The sequence below is a fragment of the Plecotus auritus genome (genome assembly GCF_963455305.1).
Source record: "Plecotus auritus genome assembly, chromosome: 3".
Classification (NCBI taxonomy): domain Eukaryota; kingdom Metazoa; phylum Chordata; class Mammalia; order Chiroptera; family Vespertilionidae; genus Plecotus; species Plecotus auritus.
Genome location: NC_137772.1, coordinates 93,265,955 through 93,286,723, shown reverse-complemented (window position 1 = coordinate 93,286,723; position 20,769 = coordinate 93,265,955). Strand labels below are relative to the sequence as shown.

At 42.1% G+C, this 20,769-nt stretch overlaps 1 protein-coding gene across 4 annotated transcripts in view; it reads right to left on the bottom strand.

Moving 5' to 3' along the window:
• Positions 1-2,781: 2,781 nt before the first annotated feature.
• The window catches only part of CDADC1 (cytidine and dCMP deaminase domain containing 1), a 95,988-nt gene continuing 78,000 nt past the window's right edge, over positions 2,782-20,769 (bottom strand). For all 4 annotated transcript variants that reach the window (XM_080661906.1, XM_080661908.1, XM_080661907.1 and 1 more), the window contains one exon: positions 2,782-6,987. In XM_080661906.1, coding sequence (XP_080518032.1) covers positions 6,914-6,987 — 74 coding nt within the window. In that variant the 3' untranslated portion in view covers positions 2,782-6,913. The remainder of the gene's footprint in view (positions 6,988-20,769) is intronic.

Below are 20,769 nucleotides of genomic sequence, written 5' to 3'. Positions count from 1 at the left end.
AATAAAATTAAAACTCTGCTACATATTGGTATATATGTAAACTCACTAGTCTTTTACTAATGAGCTCTTTCTGTCATCACATAAGAAACAGAGGCTTGATGGTACCTTTGTAAAACCAGATAGTTCTTCACTGCTTTTCCACTGTACATAATCTTTACAGATAATTAAAATTTCATGAATTTGATTGCTGCATACTGAAACTACACTCAAATGTATCATAAAAGATTTTTTTAAAATATGGTAGCAGCCCCTTACCAATGATATTTTCATACTTTGAGTTATTGTCAACGATGTTCATAAAATACATAATTAAGCTCCATGGGGAGGTCAGTAGGTAATGCCCAAGGTAAACAGTTGGGAGGTGCTGGATGAGCCGTCCACACCCAGGGTTAATACACGGAGTCTAAATTAAACTTGATCTTGAAATCGCCAAGTGGACCACTGCAAGCAGAGATGAGAGTTAAACACTAGAACCAAAATACACAGAAAGTCAGGTAAAAAAAGCCTTTTAAAATATACAATCAGAAATAACCAATGGAAAAACATCTAAATGCTACAGTGACGTCACACAAGATTTAACTCTTTATCCCAAAGGTTGTTTTTCAGAAAGCACACATTTTTTAAGCATTCTTTGTCTCCATCAAATCTTAAAATCGCCCTTGGCAGAACATGTACTCCTCTGGCACAACATTTTGGGGGCTTATCCTTAAGGAAAACACACATAGTGACATTATGAGTGGCTATTTGTACTAAATATACGATTTAAAATGTTTAAAATAACCATGGGAAAAGAATTTGATGCTTAAAGTCAAAAATTACAGAAATTACAAAAATGGAGAAATGGACAGAGAAACCAAGATGGCAGCATAGGTAAACACCTAAACTGCTGCCTCGCACAACAATTTCAAAACTACAACTAAAAGACAAAACGGACACCATCCAGAACCACAGGAAGGCTGGCTGAGTGAAAATTCTACAACTAGAAGGAAAGAGAAAAGCACACTGAGACTCAGAGGAGCTGCAGGAGGCAGAGGTACTGAGACATGCACGCGGAGAGGACTGGCAACTGAGTGCGCGGCTGGCTTTCTCAAGCAGGAGGGAGACAAAAGCTCCCGACTGTGCTGAACTCCAGTTCTGGGCGAGACTCTGGGGACCCAGACTCATTCGGGGAGAAACTGGACTGGCTGGCTGCAGGTGAAACTCTAGGGCGGCTTTCTCTCAGAGGTGCCTGCAGCGATTACCACGGGACACTGAGACACAGGGGCCTATTAGGGCAGGGCTGACAGGAAGCCAATGCTGTCTGCTCTTCCCTGAGACTCCGCCCCATTCAAGCTGAGCACAGAGGCTTTTGCAAGTCTTGTTTCATAAGGGTGTCTCCAGCACAGAAGTTCTCCCAGCGTAGACACAGCTGATCCTCACAGCCAATTGGCCTGGAGGTCAATTCCTCCCAGTGATACCAACAGCAGTCAAATCTTAACTACAACAAGACTGTGCACATAGCCCACAAAGGGGTGCACCAAGAGTGTCCACCTCAGGTAACTGGGGAAGCTGAGCCACTGAGCCCTATAGGACACCTAGCACACAAAGCCACTCTATCAACTCAGGGAAGCAGCCAAAATGTGGAGACAAAGAAACAGGTCACAAATGAAAGAAATGGAGGAAAGCAAATGACTGGATATAGAGTTCAAAACCACGGTTATAAGGTTTTTCAAGAATTTTCTAGAAAAGGCTGATAAATTTAGTGAGACCCTCGAGGATATGAAAAAGGACCAACTAGAAATTAAGCATACCCTGACTGAAATAAAAAATATTATACAGAGATCTAACAGCAGACTAGAGGATCACAAGAATCAAGTCAAAGATTTGAAATACAAAGAAGCAAAAAACAATCAACTGGAAAAGCAAAAAGAAAAAATAATCCAAACATATGAAGATAGTGCAAGGAGCCTCTGGGACAACTTCAAGCGTACCAACATCAGAATTATGGGGGTGCCAGAAGAAGAGAGAGAGCAAGATACTGAAAACCTATTGGAAGAAATAATGACAGAAAACTTCCCCCACCTGGTGAAAGAAATAGACTTACAAGTCCAGGAAGCACAGAGAACCCCAAACAAGGGGAATCCAAAAAGGACCACACCAAGACACATCATAATTAAAATGCCAAGAGCAAAAGGCAAAGAGAGAATATTAAAAGCAGCAAGAGAAAAACAGTTAGTTACCTACAAGGGAGCACCCATACTACTGTCAGCTGATTTCTCAACAGAAATTATGCAGGCCAGATGGGAGTGGCAAGAAATATTCAAAGTGATGAATAGCAAGAACCTACAACCAAGATTACTCTACCCAGCAAAGCTATCATTCAGAATTGAAGGGCAGATAAAGAGCTTCACAGACAAGAAAAAGCTAAAGGAGTTCATCACCACCAAACCAGTATTATATAAAATGCTGAAAGGTATTCTTTAAGAAGAGGAAGAAGAAAAAGGTAAAGATAAAAATTATGAACAACAAATACATATCTATCAACAAGTGAATCTAAAAATCAAGTGAATAAAAAAATCTGCTGAACAGAATAAACTGGTGAATATAATAGAATCAGGGGCATAGAAAGGGAGTGGACTGACAATATTTGGGGGGGTAAGGGGTGTGGGGGGTGCGGGAAGAGACTGGACAAAAATCGTACACCTATGGATGAGGACAGTGCGGGGAGGGGGTTAAGGGCAGAGGGTGGGGTGGGAACCGGGTGGAGGGGAGCTATGGGGGAAAAAAGAGGAACAATTGTAATAATCTGAACAATAAAGATTTATTTTTAAAAATGGAGAAATGAGCATATAAATTTACCTGTTTTCCCACAAAAATCATTATAATGAAAGTAGAGGATTTTTGTTTTAAACATAAGCTTACATGCAAAGAGAACAGAGGACTCAATGACAACATTTGGGAAGCTATGCTTCTGAATGTGAAGTCCTAGGAGGCTCTGCAGTGCATGAGGCCACATTATCCTAGAATATCTAGTGCTGAGTAACTCTACATAGGGTTTCAACCCAAACCTTGAAACTCATTCTAGTAGTGTAACAACAATCATAAAACAATGCCTTCAAAATTTGGAGGGAAAATTATTCTCAATCTACAATTCTATAGCCAATCAAACTACAATTAAATGTGAGAATAAAATAAAAACTATAGATACTGACAATATCATAACTGTTCCCAATAATTTATCTGAAAGACATCCTACCACCATGTGCCCTTTCTCAGGAATCTTCTGAAAGATATGCCCCACCAAACTGAGAAAGAAAAAATGGGTCCCGGGAAACGGATCCCAGGATACTATGAGGGAGAGCCTAGAAGACACCTGTGCAGCAAGTGTAGTGAGCAATCAGTCCAGACTGGAGGTAGTCAGAGGCTTTTTTAGATAGAAAGTAGAAGAAGGATTTTTTTTTTTTAGGATACCTAATGTATTGAATGCACTGAGAGAAGGTTACACAATTGGGAGAAGAGTTTGGCTATAGATTAGTAATAAAATTTAAAAACCCCAACCCCCACCCCCAAAAATACAATTTTTAAATTCAGAAAAATAAGTTCAATAGGAAAGGAAAAGTAATCATAGTGCACAACATAACAAACTGTGAATAGCATTTACATTGTCAGAATAACAGACAGTGAATATCGATGCAACCAAAATAAAAGTATAACAACAGTCGGAAGATGGAAGTGTGTGGAGAGGAGACTGAAGTGAAAGAAAGCCTTCCCCAGTGGAAATTCAAAATATAAAAGCCTAAAACTGAAAAACTACTAAGGGAAAATATAGGCATTATTTGGAGGTTTGGAGATAAATACAAAAGAATCAGCGAGAATAGTCAAACCCGAGTGCCTCTGGGGAGGGTGATATATGGGATAAGGGGAGACTATTGTTTCAAAGTAAGGTTTAATGAACTATTTGATCACTTTAAATGTGTAGGTATAATTTTACTAATACAACTAAATTTACAATAATGGAAATCCTTGAATCTATTACTATAACATACATGTTAAAATCAGCCAATCTGTCAACATGTGCACTGACATTAAAAGCAAAACTAAAAATGGAAAAACTTGTGCTAGTAATGGTTGATGAGGCCCTTGGCGCTGCTCCTTACTTACATCCATAGGGTGGTTCTCAATCTGGAAGCTCATCATTATCACCTGAAGGGCCTGCAAAGCAAACAGACTGCCTGGCCCCACCCCCAGTGTGTGTCTGATTCAAGGTCTGGATGAGTCCTGAGAAGGTGCATTTCTAACAAGTCCCCAGGTGATGCTAACCTGTTGGGGCAGGGACCACATTCTGAGAATTGTTCTCTATTACTTGATTACATATTTGTATCTTTCACTAGACTGTGAGCTTCTTGAGATCAGGGAGAATTTCTTACACATCTCATCGCCAGGTCCAGCAGTCATTCGGTTACTCAACAAATATTGAATGCCCATTATGTGCCAGGCACTGTTGTAGGCACTGGATTCAGCAGTTAAAAAAAAAAAAAAAACAACCTCTACCTATATCTATATATCTATATATATATCTATATCCCTGCCTCATAGAGCTTACCTTCTGGTACTACATAGTAAACTCTCAATAAATTCTGAAATCTGACCAGTTGTACAGAAAAAGATGGCATTATCCTGACCATTTTAATAGTGCTATGGAACTATCAATTTTCCATTTCTGAATCATAGCTTTTCCCATTTGTATGTTTCTCCCATGTGTATGTATCTTCTGATATCCATCCCCCTCCAACACCCAACAATAAATCCATAAACCTGGCAGTATCCCAGGCTTTTGGTCTTACAAAATATTTACTGACTGATTTATAAAACATTTGATGGAGTGACATATTAGTAAAACAACAAATCCAAGAAAACTTTTAAGTACATATAATTAGTGTATAAAAGCACTGGAGATGTAAACAAATCTGTGTTTGCATATTGATATTAAAGAAGAGCTTAACCACTGATTATCTCTAAGGGCACCTCTCCCCTCTTCCTCTATTCCATGCCCTACACCTTGTGTGAAAATGTTTATGACAGTTCTCAACTGCCTGCTGTGATGACTTTAAACTCCCAATGGAACTAAACAGCCTCCTGTACAATCCAGGGCATCTGGTCAGGATTTGGATTGTCCTGTGCAATTCTGAGGAACCAGCAGAAGGCCTTGTGAAGCCACGTGGTGTCATGGACAGGAAGGGACAATAGCAGAGCCAAGCCTGGTTACCTCTCCATCCAGGGGAGTAGTTCCTCAGGACGCCTGCCACGGGCCTGAGGGCCACGGGCCACTGCAACTCCCTCTCTAACTGCAGGAAAGTAGAAAGCGGGAACCTTCACCTTTGGAGTAATTTTCTGAAAATTTCTCAGAGAGAGAGAGAGAGAGAGAGAGAGGGAGATTTGACTCCCGACGAGCAGTTTGGAATGATGTAACTGAAATGACCATAAGTTCACTTTCATGACTTTCAGTATGCTTAAGGTTTGCAAATGTTTTTGAAAGGCCTTGAATTCAAAGCCATGAGACACTTGGTGTTAATTATGTGGAGGGAAAATGGTCATCGTTATGAACAGAATTCTAAAAAGCTAGTTTCAATATTCCAAACTAACTATTTCTTCTCTGTTAAAATCATAACCAAATTGAAGTTTCATTGCTAGTGATTTCAGGAGTAAGTGCTATCAAATAGTAATACTGTCTCAAAATAATATTTTCCTATTGCTATCCTAAATCAGTGATATACCACTGTAGTCCAACAAATCACTGTGATTTCTACATATGAAAGACTTAAGAAAAATTAATAACCTTTTAAAAAATATACTTTTAGTAATGCAGACAAGGTCCACTAACTTCATTTATGAGATTCAATCTTAAATAAATTCTGGTTGTTAGAAAGCTTTGGGTATAAATGTGAACTTTTGGTGATTCACACACTGACTCTCTAAAATGGCCAGGTGTGCCCTGGCTGGCAAGGCCTAGTGCTTTGAGTGTCAACCCTCGCATCGAAGGGTTGCAGGTTCAATTCTGGACAAGGGCACATACCTAGGTTACAGGTTTGACACTCGGTTGGATACATCAATGTCTCTCTCACATTGATGTTTCTCTCTCTCTCTCTCTCTCTCTCTCTCTCTCTCTCTCTCTCTCTCTCTCTCTCTCTCTCTCTCTCCTTTCTTTCTCCTCCCCACCTCCTTTCCATTCTCAATGGAAAACATCTCCTTGGGTGAGGATTTTAAAAAAATTGTTTTTAATGACTAGGTTGGCTCAGTGGTTAAGTGTTCATCCATGAACCAGGAGGTCACCAGTTGGATTCTCTGTCAGGGTATATGCCTGGTTTGCAGGCTTGATTCCCAGTAGGGGGTGTGCAGAGGCAGCCGGTCAATGATTCTCTCTCATCATTGATGTTTCTATTCTTCTCTCTCTCTCTCTCTTCCTCTCTCTGAAATCAATAAAAACATATTTAAAATAAAATGGCTAGGTTGTCATTTATATCCTTGGAGCAGTTTATTGATTGTCACTGTTGTAATCCAAAGAAATTAATACTTCTTAAAAGGTGTGCATTTCTCTGCTGAGATGTGACCTCCAGTGAACCACACCCCTGTTTAGACTGGCTAATGTAAAGCAAACAGGGAGAAATCAATCCCTGTGGGCAATTAAGTTGGTCCCATTATACCTCTATTACTACCCCATTTAGTGTAATAAAAGAGCACAGTACTATATTCTGGAAAACAAACAAATCTCAAAATACTATCATTAACATCATTCATATGCTAGTAATAAATTAGAGTTCTCAAATTTTTTTCAACTATTTACAAAATCCACCCTTATTGTCTGAGTTAACAAGGCTGACTTTTTAAAGTGCAATGAAAATTCTTGAAGTCTTCACTCCAGTTCAGACAGGACTCCTTAGTGGTTCCCAAGACACAGCTTCTTGTGTGGGTGCATTTCTTCATTCGGAGGGATGGGTCGCACCACACCATCTAGTGTTTCAAGAATCACAATGTCAGGAAAACTTCACTTCAAATATGTTTGCATTCGTTAAAGTCATATAGGTTGCAAGATCAAAATAATGCTTAAGTTAAAAAGGAATATTCATTTATTTTATCTTAACATGCTCAACTGTTGAAGACAGATTCCAGATAACTCACGCAGGTAATACAGTATCTGACCTTTAAAAAAATGGGCTCACAACAGTGTAAGGCCAACAATTCATCAAACATTTTGGGGGGAAATTTTATTACTTTTATTAGCTGGGAAGAAACAAAATGCACCTCCTTCTCCTTTAAGGAGGTGAGAACAGTCTGTGGAGCATGGAGAGTACGAGGGAAGGCTCCACAATTCCCACACTCCTCCACTGGAAGGAAGACAGACCTAGCTCATTGCTCGGATGGGAGAAGAGGTTGGCTTCAACCTCTCCCCGTCTTTTGATTTTAAGAGCTTAATTGGTACGAGAAATTGTGTGTTTAAAGTGTCCAATTTGATGAGTTTTGATTTAGTATACATCCCAGAAACCGTCACTGAAGTCAAGATGATGAACATATCCATCATCTCCAAAAGTTTCCTCCCGCCCCACTGCTTCTCGTCTTCCCAGGGACCTGCTTGCCCTCCGAGCCTGTGTTTTCTGCTCTGCTCTGTTTTCTTAGCCGTAAGGACACCTGATTAGGAGGGCGCAGTCTTGCCTTCTGGAGGCAGATCGGGAAAGCCTACTCTCTCTCTTAAAAAAGAATATATATATAATACAAATGGAAGTTTAAATGCCTAATAATAAAATGTATATTCAAGAACACCACCCAAAAACTAGAACAAAATTACTTCCTGTGTGCTCCCTGATCTAATCCCATTCCTTTCACCCCATTTGAAAGTAACTGCTACCCTGAATCCTGTGTTTCCCTTGCTTCTCAAAAATAATTTTACCACATATACTAAACAATACAGTATTGGCTTCCTTTTTTAAATGTTTATTTTAATCTTTATTGTTGAAGATATTACATAGGTCCTCCTTTTTTGGCTTCCTTTTTTTTTTTCTTTAAAAAATGTTTTTATTGATTTCAGAAGGAAGGGTGAGGAAGAGAGAGAGAAACATCAATGATGAAAGAGAATCATTGATCAGCTGCCTCCTGCACGCCCCCAACTGGGGATTGAGCCTGCAACCGGGCATGTGCCCTCCTGGTTCATGGGTCGACATTCAACCACTGAGCAACACTGGCTGGGCCATTTAGCTTCCTTTTAAATATTATATAGGAAATTGTATCCTAATGTATTTTAGTCTTCTGCAACTTGATTTTTCATTCAACATTCTATTTCTAAGATCCATCCATGGTTAAGTGTGGTAGGTAGTTGACAGACATGAGTAGAGCAAGGACGGTGGGCCAGGAATAGAAGGTCACCAGAGTGGAAAAGCCTTGGGTGTTTAACAACCGACAACTGTAGAGTGGGACCTCGTTCCCAGGGTAACGTTTCCTCCCCTAGGAAATCGCTGGTCATGTGTTTTGGACCCCTGACCTTCCATATTACTGGTCATGTGACTTAAACCCTCTGACCTTTCCTCCCTACAGATAACATCTAGGCCTCAGTTGTGTTTTAGCTCCAGTCCTAGAAAAGCAGCAGAACCAAACAAGTGACCCACAGCTGACCTCAGCTGCTTGACTAGTGACGCCCTGGTGCTGACCAATCAGCAGAAACCACTGCCCTGAAAGGATTCACCTGGAAAGCTGATGAATATTCTATTAAGATCCTCCCCAGGGACCTCCCCTAAAATCCCACCCTTAGAAGCTTTTAGGACCAAGGACCCAGTGTGCTCTTCCACCCAGAGCACCTAACTGCCTTTCCCCTTCCCTTCTCCATCCCTGCAGACCCATTCTCCTTACTCCACTCTCCTAAGCTGCAAGGGTCCTTCTTTTGCTTCTGTAACTTGTTTCCTGAACCCATTTCTTGTACGGTTCCTTTCTTCTACCTCTGTGATTTTTCTAAATAAATGTTCTCTTTGGTTTGAGTCTTGGCTCTGCATTTTTTCTAGTCAGAACTCAAGTACCACAGGTCTAACACCTGTGCCATTCTCACAGCCGCCGATATACAATAATATTTTATCTAATCTCTAGAGCTAAACATTTGTGTTAAGTACAGTTTTTGCTTTAAAGAACAATGTGGCAATAAATTACTTATCTCTTACTTTTATACAATATGCAAGAGTTTTTGTAGGGCACATACAAGTCAAACTGCTGAGTCATGGAGTATAGGCATGTTAAATTGTTTTCCCAGGTGGTTGTATACATTTTCAGTCCAACCAGCAACATATAAAAATTCGGGCCTGGGGCTGTGAATGGCCAGGGCGGTGGGCACAGCTTCATTTCTCTCTGGTCATGCCGTGCTTGATGGGCCTTTAGTGGTGGCCCCTGTGGCAGCTTGGGTGGGCCTTCCCACTGGGGGCCTACGGCGAGGAGCTGGCCCCTCTTGCCAGACCATTTCCCTGAGCATCGCCAGTAGGGGCATGGTGCAGTAGACATGCTTCAGAGAGAAGGCCCCCGTAAAAAGAAACACAGCCAGAGCAACAGGAGGAGGATTATCCAGCAAGAAAGAAAATGCTAACTGAAGCAGGGTTCTGTACTGGTCCTAATGACAGGATTCTTTGTGCACATCAGAATACAGAGGGTCATGGAGTAAATCCATGCACGAGTGGGCTTTCTGCACCTGGCATGCTAGATGCTATTTGTGAAGAAAAGGGTCAGACAACTGGGAAACACAGTGTGAAGTTGCCAGAAGGAGGCCTTAGGAGATTGAAGACAGGATAATTGATGAAGATGAGGAAGTTGAAGCTGACAGAAATATAATGTGTCCAAAAAACCCCTGTATATACACTTCAACAGCTGATAACACACTTAAATTAAACTGATTTTCAGGTTTAACAGATTTGAAATAATGGATGAAGCCAGACTAAGCTTTGAACAAAGAAAATATATTTTAACATGCCACTAGACTTTTTTATGGGAGGGTGGGAAGAGATTGGCCAAAGATTTTATATGCACACTAGAGGCCCAGTGCATGAAATTTGTGCACGGATTGGGTCCCTAGGCCTGGCCAGCAATCAGGGCTGGTCTGAGGACACAAAATATAAAGTTTATAGTACAAAACTGGCAACAGTCAACAAATTGAGTGTGCACAAATACTGAACGAAATGATTCTTTTTAAAAATATCATTTTTGTTGAGAGTATTACAGATGCCCTCCTTTCCCCCTCCCCCCATTGCTTTCCTCCACCCGGTTCACACTCCAACCCTGGCCTTTACCCACCTATTGTCTGTGTCCATAGGTAATGCATATCCTATATAATAAAAGCCTAATATGCAAATCAACCGATTGGCAGAACGACCAGCAGAACAACCGATCACTATGATATGCACTGACCACCAGGGGGCAGAGCTCAACGCAGGAGCTGCCCCCAGCCAGCAGGCCCCAGGCCAGCCAAGACGGGTGCCAGCGGGGGCCCTCCAATTGCCTCGCTGGTCGCCCCACAGAGGGAGCCAACTGGCGGCGGCGGTGGGGGGCAGGGTTGGTGAGCAGGTGCTGCCAGATTGGCCAAAGTGAGTGCCAATGGGGGCTCCCCAATCAACCTGCCAGTCCCCCCACAGAGGGAAGCGACCGGTGGCAGTGGTGGGGGCAGGGCTGGTGAGTGGGCGCCACCAGTCCGCCCAAGGAAGGTGCCAGCAGGGGCCCACCCCCGATTGCCCCACAGGTCGCCCACAGAGGGAAGTGACTGGTGGCGGTGGTGGCAGTGGCAGGTGGAGCCGGAGAGTGGGCAATGCCAGGCCAGCCAAGGCAGGTGCCAGTGGGGGTCCTTTGATCACCCTGCCAGTCGCCCTGCAGAGGGGGGCAACCAGCGGTGGAGGTGGGGGTGGGGCCGATGAGCAGGCTGCAGCAGGCTGCCCAAGGCGGGTGCCAGCAGGAGCCCCTCTGATCACTCCACCGGTCACCCACAGACCGGCCCTGATTGCTGGCCAGGCCTAGGGACCCAATCCGTGCACAAATTTCATGCACTGGGCCTCTAGTGTGCATATAAAATTTTGGCCAATCTCTTCCCACCCTCCCATACCTCCTCCCTCTGAGATTCATCAGTCTGTTTCATGTTTCCATGCCTCTGGTTCTATATTATTCATCGGTTTATTTTTTTCATTAGATTCCTCGTTCGTTTATTTTGATTTTTCGATTCAGTTGTTGATAGATTTTTATTTATTGCCATTTTATTGTTCATTTCTCCTCCTCCTCCTCCTCCTCCTCCTCCTCCTCCTTCTTCTCCTCCTCCTTCTTCTTCTCTTTCCCTCCTCCTCCTCCTCCTCCTTCTCCTTGTTCTTCTTCTTCCTTTTCTTAAAGAATACCCTTCAACATTTCATGTAATACTGGTTTGGTGGTGGTGAACTCCTTTAGCTTTTTCTTGTGGTTTGGACCCTTTTATTTGACCTTTAATTCTAAATGATAGCTTTGCTGGGCAGAGTAATCTCGGCTATAGGTCCTTGCTATTCATCACTTTAAGTATTTGCCACTCCCTTCTGGCCTGCAAAGTTTCTGTTGAGAAATCAGCTGACAATCGTATGGGCGCTCCCTTGTAGGTAACTAACTGCTTTCCTCTTGCTGTTTATAAGATTCTCTCTTTGTCTTTAACCACCGCTATTTTAATTATGATGTGTCTTGGTCTAGGCCTCTTTGAATTCCTCTTGTTTAGGACTCTGTGCTTGTAACTAGATTTCTTTCACCAGGTAGAGAAAGTTTTCTGTCATTATTTCTTCAAATAGGTTTTCAATATCTTGCTCTCTCTCTTCTCCTTCTTGCACCTTCATAATGTGAATGTTGGTATGCTTGAAGTTGTCCCAGAGGCTCCTTACACTATCTTCATATTTTTTAATTCTTTTTTCTTTTTGCTGTTTTGATTGGGTGTTTTTTGCTTCCTCATATTCCAAATCATTGATATGATTCTTGGAATCCTCTACTCTATGCTTGAATCCCTGTAAATTATTCTTTATTTCAGTTAGTGTATGCTTAATTTCTGACTGGTCCTTTTTCATGTCTTTGACATTCTCACTAAGATCTTTGAAAGTCTCACTAAGATTCTTGAAAGTCTCATTAAGGCCGTTGAAGCTCTCATTAAGATCCTTGAGCAACCTTACAGCCATTGTTTTGAACTCTGTATCCAGTAGTTTCCTTGCTTCCATTCTTCCATTTGTAACATGTTTCTTTGTCTTAGGTGGAGTTGCTATGTCTCCTGGAATTGGTAGTGGCTTTGTGCAGTAAGTGGTCTGTAGGGCTCAGTGGATCAGCCTTCCCGAGTCACCTGAGCTGGGCACTCTAGGTGTGCCCCTGTGTGGGCTGTATGCACAGTCTTGAAATTGATCCTTGATTACTGTTGGCATCACTGGGAGGAACTGACCTCCAGGCCAATTGGCTGTGAGGACCAGCTGTGACAACAATAGAAGACCTGCTGTGCAGGAGACACCCCAATGGAGCAGAACTTGCTTTAGTGGGGCTTTGGTGCTCACTGAGTCTGCCCCTTGAGTGTGTCACTTGTGGATGTGTAGAGATATAATCTGGTATGGTCTGAAGCTGTCCACCAGGTACACTGGCTCTGGGGCCTCCTGGGAGCTGCAAAGTCATCCCCTCTGGCAGGAGCTAGAGAGAGATCTGCAGATGGATGCTACTTGTATTGGGTAGGAAGTGCCCCAGTTAGGCCAAGTTATGAAGAAAGGTGGGCTGGTGCTAGTACCCGGTTTGGGGCCTCTTATTGATAAGTTTGGGACATGATGATATCAGCTGCTATTTGTTTGAAAGACTTTAGGAAAGTCTGAAGCCTGAGCCAGGACAGGCCATTATATGGAAAAGCTGTTGCAAACAGCTTGGGTGGGGCTACAAATTGGATGGGGTGGGGGTTTCAGGGAATCACCAGGAGAGCGAACAGTGTGGGCCAGGCTAATAGAATCTCAAATATGGCTGCTAGTCAGCTATACGATGGAGGACATCCCAGCATAGGAACAATGACCCCTGCAAGCACCCCAGTCTAGGAGAAAGCCATCCCTGAGTTCCTGCCCCGATGCCAGACAGTCCAGTGCCTCCCAATATGTCCCTGGATGCTCCAGAGCCACTACCCGGTGCTAGAACACAGAGGAAGCGGGACCATGTAACTTTGTTTTTTTCTTTATTTCTTTATTGATTAACGTATTACATATGTGTGCTTATCCTCCCATTGCCCCTCCCCCCCACTCATGCCCTCACCCCCCTGGTGTCTATGTCCATTGGTTAGGCTTATATGCATGCATACAAGTCCTTTGGTTGGTCTCTCCCCCTGACCCCCACCCTTCCCTACCTTCCCTCTGAGGTTTGACAGTCTGATAGCTGCTTCTCTGTCTCTGGATCTGTTTTTGTTCATCAGTTTATGTTGTTCATTACATTCCACAAATGAGTGAGATCATGTGATATTTATCTTTCTCTGACTGGCTTATTTCACTTAGCATAATGCTCTCCAGTTCCATCCATGCTGTTGCAAATGGTAAGACCTCCTTTTTTATAGCAGTATAATATTCCATCGTGTAGATGTACCACAGTTTTTAATCCACTCATCTGCTGATAGGCATTTAGGCTCTTTCCAAATCTTAGCTATGGTGAATTGTGCTGGTATGAACATAGGGGTGCATGTATCCTTTCTGATCGGTGTTTCTAGTTTCTTGGGATTTATTCCTAGAAGTGGGAACACTGGGTCAAATGGGAGTTCCATTTTTAGTTTTTTGAGGAAACTCCATACTGTTCTCCACAGTGGCTGCACCAGTCTGCATTCCCACCAGTAGTGCACGAGGGTTCCTTTTTCTCCGCATCCTTGCCAGCACTTGTCTTCTATTGCTTTGTTGATGATAGCCATTCTGACAGGTGTGAGATGGTACCTCATTGTCGTTTTGATTTGCATTTCTTGGAAAATTAATGACTTTGAGCATGTTTTCATATGTCTCTTGGCCTTCCGTCTGTCTTCTTTCAAAAAGTATCTATTTAGGTATGTTGCCCATTTCTTTATTGGGTTGTTTATCTTCCTTTTGTTAAGTTGTATGAGTTCCCTGTAAATGTTGCAGATTAAACCCTTATTGGTGATAACATTGGCAAATATGTTCTCCCATGCAGTGGGCTTTCTTGTTGTTTTGTTGATGGTTTCTTTTGCTGTGCAAAAGCTTTTTATTTTGGTGTAGTCCCATTTGTTTATTTTCTCTTTAGTTTCCAATACCCTAGGAGCGGTATTGGTGAAGAAATTGCTTCGGCATATGTCTGAGATTTTGCTGCTTGTGGATTCCTCTAGTATTTTTATGGTTTCCTGTCTTACATTTAAGTCCTTTATCCATTTTGAGTTTATTTTTGTGTATGGTGTCAGTTGGTGGTCTAGTTTCATTTCTTTGCATGTACCTGTTCTATTTTCCCAACACCATTTATCAAAGAGACTGTCTTGACTCCATTATATGTTTTACCTCCTTTGTCAAATATTAATTGAGCATAGTGGTTTGGGTCAATTTATGGGTTCTCTATTCAATTCCATTGATCTATATGTCTGTTCTTGTGCCAGTACCAGGCAGTTTTGAGAACAATGGCTTTGTAATACATTTTGATATCTGGTATTGAGATCCCACCTACTTTGTTTTGCTTTCTCAGGATTGCTGCAGCTGTTCAGGGTCTTTTTTTATTCCAGATGAATTTTTGGAAAGTTCATTCTAGGTGTGTGAAATATGCTGTTGGTATTTTAATGGGGAGTGCATTGAATCTATAGATTGCTTTGGGTAGTATGGACATTTTAATGATGTTGATTCTACCAATCCATGAACATGGTATGTTCTTCCATCTGTTTACGTCTTCCTCTATTTCTTTTTTCAGTGTCCTGTAGTTTTCCACGTATAGGTCTTTTACCTCCTTAGTTAAGTTTATTCCTAGGTATCTTAATTTTTTTGGTGCGATAGTAAATGGGATTGCTTTTTTAGACTCTCTTTCTGTAAGTTCACTATTGGTGTATAGAAATGCCATAGATTTCATGGTGTTAATTTTGTATCCTGCTATGTTGCTGAATCCATTTATTAAGTCTACTAATTTTTTGATGGGGTCTTTAGGGTTTTCTACGTACAGTATCATGTCATCTGCGAATAAGGACAGTTTTACTTCTTTTCCAATTTGGATGCCTTTTATTTCTTCTTCTTGTCTAATCGCAATAGCTAGTATTTCCAGCAATATGTCGAACAGGAGTGGTGAGAGTGGGCATCCCTGTCTTGTTCCTGTTCTTAGGGGAAATGGTTTTAGTTTTTGCCCATTGAGTATGATGTTGGCTGTGGGTTTGTCATATATGGCTTTTATTATGTTGAGGTATGATCCTTCTATTCCCACCTTGCTGAGAGTTTTTATCAAGAAGGGTGTTGGATTTTGTCAAATGCTTTATCTGTATCAATTGATATGACTGTGTGATTTTTATCTCTCAATTTGTTTATATGATGTGTCACGTTTATTGATTTGCGGATATTGTACCATCCTTGCATCCCCGGGATAAATCCTACTTGGTCATGGTGTATGATCTTTCTGATGTTATGCTGGATCCAATTTTCTAGAATTTTGTTGAGGATTTTGGCATCTACGTTCATGAGGGATATTGGCCTATAATTCTCTTTCATTGTGTTGTATCTGGTTTTGGTATTAGGGTCATGCTGCTTCATAGAAGGAGCTTGGAAGTGTTCCTTCCTCTTGAATTTTTTGGAATAGTCAGAGGAGGATAGTCAGAGGGGGATAGTCAGAGGAGGATTTGCATCTCTTGGATAATTAATGACTTTAAGCATGTTTTCATATGTCTCTTGGCTTTCCTTCTGTCTTCTTTCGAAAAGTATCTATTTAGGTACGTTGCCCATCTATTTAGGTAGGTTTTAGCCTTCTGGCCCTGGACTTGTTTACTGGAAGCTTTTTGATGACTGCTTCAATTTCTTCCATAGTTATCGGCCTATTGAGATTTTTAGATACTTCCTGATTGAGTTTTGGAAGGTTGTACATTTCTAGGAATATGTCCATTTCCTCCAGGTTGTCTAGTTTGTTGGGATAGAGTTGTTCATAGTATTTTTTAACAATCCTTTGTAATTCTGTGGGGTCTGTTGTTATTTTGCCTCTTTCATTTCTGATTTTGTTTATTTGGGTCCTCTCTCTTTGCTTCTTGATGAGCCTGGCTAGAGGTTCATCAATCATGTTTATCCTTTAAAAGAACCAGCACTTGGTTCCATTGACCTTTTGTATTGCTTTTTTGGTCTCTATGTCATTTATTTCTGCTCTGATCTTTATTATCCCCTTCCTTCTGCTCACTCTGGGATTTTCTTGTTGCCCTCTTTCTAATTCTTTAAGCTGTAGAGTTAGATGATTTACTATCATTTTTTCTTGTATTTTGAGGTAAGCCTGTAGGGGTATAAACTTCCCTCTCGGGGATGCTTTCATTGTGCCCCATAGATTTTGGATTGTTGTATTTTTATTGTCATTCATTTCCAGGATGTTTTTAATTTCTTCTTTGATCTCTTTGGTAACCCAATCATTGTTTAATAGCATGCTATTCAACTTCCAAGTGTTTGAATTTTATTATTGTTTTTATTGTAGTTGATTTTTAATATGCCATTGTGGTCTGAGAAGATGCTTGATATGATTTCAATCTTCTTGAATTTGGAGAGACTTTGCTTGTGACCCAATATGTGGTCTATTTCTGAAAATGTCCCATGTACACTTGAGAAGAATATATATTCTGTGGCTTTGGTGTGAAATGTTCTGAAGATGTCAATTAAGTCCATCTGATCAAGTGAGTCATTTAGGATTGCTGTTTCTTTGCTGATTTTTTTTTTTTGTCTAGATGATTCATCCAGTGATGTCAGTGGTGTATTAAAGTCCCCTACTATGATTGTATTGTTGTCGATCTCTCCCTTGATATCTCCCAGTAATTTTTTTTATGTATTTGGGTGCTCCTGCATTGGGACATATATGTTTTTCTTGGTTATATCCTCTTGTTGGTATTATGGTTTAAATCCTCTTTTGGTATTATGAAGTGGCCTTCCCTATCCCTTGTTATGGCCTTCACTCTGAGATCTATTTTGTCAGATATAAGTATTGCTACCCCAGCTTTTTTTTCCCTTTCCATTTGCCTGAAAGATATTTCTTTCAGTCTGTGTTAGTCCCTTGTTCTGAGGTGGGTCTCTTATAGACAGCATATATATGAGTCATGCTTTTTTTTAATCCATTCAGCCATTCAATGTCTTTTGATTGGAGCATTTAGTCCATTTACATTTAAAGTTATTATTGAGAGGTACTTGTTTGTAGCCATTTTTACTTTTTGTGCCTGTGTTCCTTCTGACCTTTTTATTTCTTCTGTTTACACCAGTCCATTTAGCATTTTTTGCATTGCTGACTTGGTAGTGATAAACTCCCTTAGCCTTTTTTTGTCTGTGAAGCTCCTTATTTCCCCTTCAATTCTGAATGATAGCATGGTTGGATAGAGTATTCTTGGATTTAGTCCCTTGCTTTGCATCACTTTGTAAATTTCCTTCCATTCTTTTCTGGAGTGATGTGTTTCTGTTGAGAAATCATTTGATAATCTAATTGGAGATCCCTTGTACATAACTTTCTGTCTCTCTCTGGCAGCCTTTAAGATTCTCTCTTTGTCCTGAACATTTGCCATCGTAATTATGATGTGTCTTGGTGTGGGTCTTTTTGGGTTCATCTTGTTTGGGACTCTCTGTGCTTGTGTGACTTTTTTCTTCCCCACATCAGGGAAGTTTTCTGACATGATTTCTTCAAATAGGTTTTCTAACCCTTGTTCCTCTTCCTGTTGTTCTGGAATCCATATTATTCGTATGTTGCTTCATTTCATGTTGTCCCAAAGCTCCCTTAGGCTCTCCTCCTGTCTTTTAATTTTTTTCTCCAATTGCAGTTCAGTTTGGGTGCGTTTTGCTTCCCTGTCTTCTAATTTGCTAATTTGTTCCTCCACTTCTCCTAATCTACTGTTGCAACTTTCCATGGTGTTTTTTATTGCAGCTCCATCACTCTTCATTTCTTCTTGATTCTTACATAAGTTGTTGATTTTTTCAACCATCTGGTTTATGAACTGTATGACCCTTATTTTGAATTCTTTTTCTGACATATTTCATGCCTCTGTTTCACGTAGCTGCCTTTCTGGCGATTCCTCCTTTTCTTTCCTTTGGGGGTTTATTTGTCTACCCATCTCACCGACGGATCTAAATGTTGAGTCGTGCAGGGGCTGCTCCTTGGGTGGCAGTGGCTCCTCAGGCTGCGGTTGCTCCTCGGGCGTTCACGGCAGCAGCTGCTCCTCAGCTGGTAGTGGCTTCTCTGGTGAGTGCTGTTCACAGCAGTGGTGGCACTTCTGGCAGGTGGGGGGAGGCAGCTTGCACAGCTGCTGCTCCTCGGACAGCGGTGAGCTGATCATGAGGATGCTGCTCCTCAGACGGGGTCAGGCTGCTCATGTGGTTGTTGCTCCTCGGATGGGGGAGTGGGCCGCTCACACAGCTGCTGCTCCTTGGACAGGGGCAGGCCATGTGAGGCTGCTGCTCTTCAGCATGGGGTGGGCTACCTACAGGGATGCTGCTCCTTGGACAGCAGTGGACTGCTCATGTGTCTGCTGCTTGCGTGGTCACAGTGCCCTGGGCTAAAGCGTTGGGCCAGTCAGAGGGGAGCCTGCTTCAGAACTCATAGGAGCCTGTGCCCAGGGTGGCTGGAGACTCGGCAACCGTGGGATCACAACCGAGGTAGCAGGACCCTGGCAGGGGTGGCTGTAGAGTCCCAGGTGTTATCTGAGAGCACCCTGGGTGGAGGTGAGGCTGGGCTCCCAGTTACAGCAGCTCTCCCCTTCAAAAAGGTGAGGCCTCTGAGAATGAGCCGGCCTCCCGGTACTGTTTGCAACGGTAGCAGAGGCTGCCTAGTTAGGCGAGCCTGGTCAGCCTGCCCCTGACGGTCCTGTGGGATCTAACTATGCCTTACTCACATACTCACACACACCCCACACCATCATTCACTCTTTTGCTCCATCATTCACTCATGCTCTCTCCCTCACTGCCGCCTTCTTCCTTCCTCTGTAGTTGGGTCTGGGTGTTATTGACCTGTTCGTGGATGGAGTTTCCTCTCTGGGTGTCTGGTTATGTGGCTCGCTCTCTAGAACACTGGCCAGACAGGATAAAAATTCACCTTGACAAGACACGACACAAAGGGAACAAAACACGAATGTACTCACGACACCAATAACCCCAATGTAAGTGACCACCTGAGAAAAGAGAATTAGGGGAGAGAAAAGAGAGCACAAATGATATTGAAGAGAGAAAAAAAGATAAGAGAGAAAAGCATCAGCTGGCATCAGTGTGCCTTGTACCTATCAATAAGAGGCCCAAGACCCGGCACTAGCACCAGCCTGCCTTGCTTCACAGCTTGGCCTCACCCAGGCACTTTCTAGCACAATACAAGTAGCAGCCATCTACAGATCTCTCTGTAGCTCCTGCCGGTGGCCCCAGGCAGTGGCTGATTTTGCACATCCTGGGAGGCCCCAGACAGCTTCAGACCATAACAGATTACAACTCTACACATACACAAGTGACACGCTAAAGGGGCAGACTCAGTGCACACTAAAGCCCCACTGAAGCAAGTCCTGCTCCATAGGAGTATCCCCTGCACAGCAGCTCTTCCCTTGTAGACACAGCTGGTCCTCATAGCCAATTGGCCTGGAGGTCAATTCCTCCCAGTGATGCCAACAGAAACTACAACAAGACTGTGCACACAACCCACACAGGGGCACATCTAGAGTGCTCAGCTCAGGTGACTGGGGAGGCTGAGCCACTGGGCCCTACAGGACACCTACCGCACAAAGCCACTCTACCAATTCCAGGTGACATAGCAGCTCTACCTAATACTTAGAAACAAACACAGGGAAGCAGCCAAAATTCAGAGACAAAGAAACATGTCACAAATGAAAGAAATGGAAGCAAGCAAACTACTGGGTACAGAGTTCAAAACAATGGTTACAAGGTTGCTTAAAGAGAACTTCAAGGGATCTAATGAGAGTCTCAAGGGACTTAATGACATTGTCAAGGATCTTAGTGAGAATGTCAGACATGAAAAAGGGCCAGTCAGAAATTAAGCACACACTAACCAAATTAAAGAATAATTTACAAGGTTTCAACAGCAGAGGACTCCGAGAATCAAATCAACAGTGTGGAGTATGAAGGAGCAAAAAATACCCAATCAGAGCAGTTGAAGGGTATTCTTTAAGAAGAGGAAGGAGGAAGAGGAGGAGGAGGAGGAGAAGAAGAAAAAGATAAAAAAAATATGAACAATGAAATGGCAATAAATACATATCTATCAACAATTGAATCTAAAAATCAAAATAAATGAATAATAAATCTAATGAACAAAATAAACTGATGAATAAAATGAACCAGAGGCATGGATACATGGAACAGACTGACGACTCTCAGATGGAAGGGTGGAGGGCAGTGGTGGAAGGGATTAAACAAAGATCATACATGCATATGTGCATTACCTATGTACACAGACAACAGGGTGGTAAAGGCCTGGGGCAGGGCCCGAACTGGGTAGCGGAGGGTTATGGGGGGGAAAAGGGGGAACATCTATAATATTCTCAACAATAAAGATTTTTTTTAATTTCCTTGGGTGTTGATTAACAAAAAAAACAAAAATAAAAATAATATCTACAAATAACATCATACTTAATGGTGAGGCACT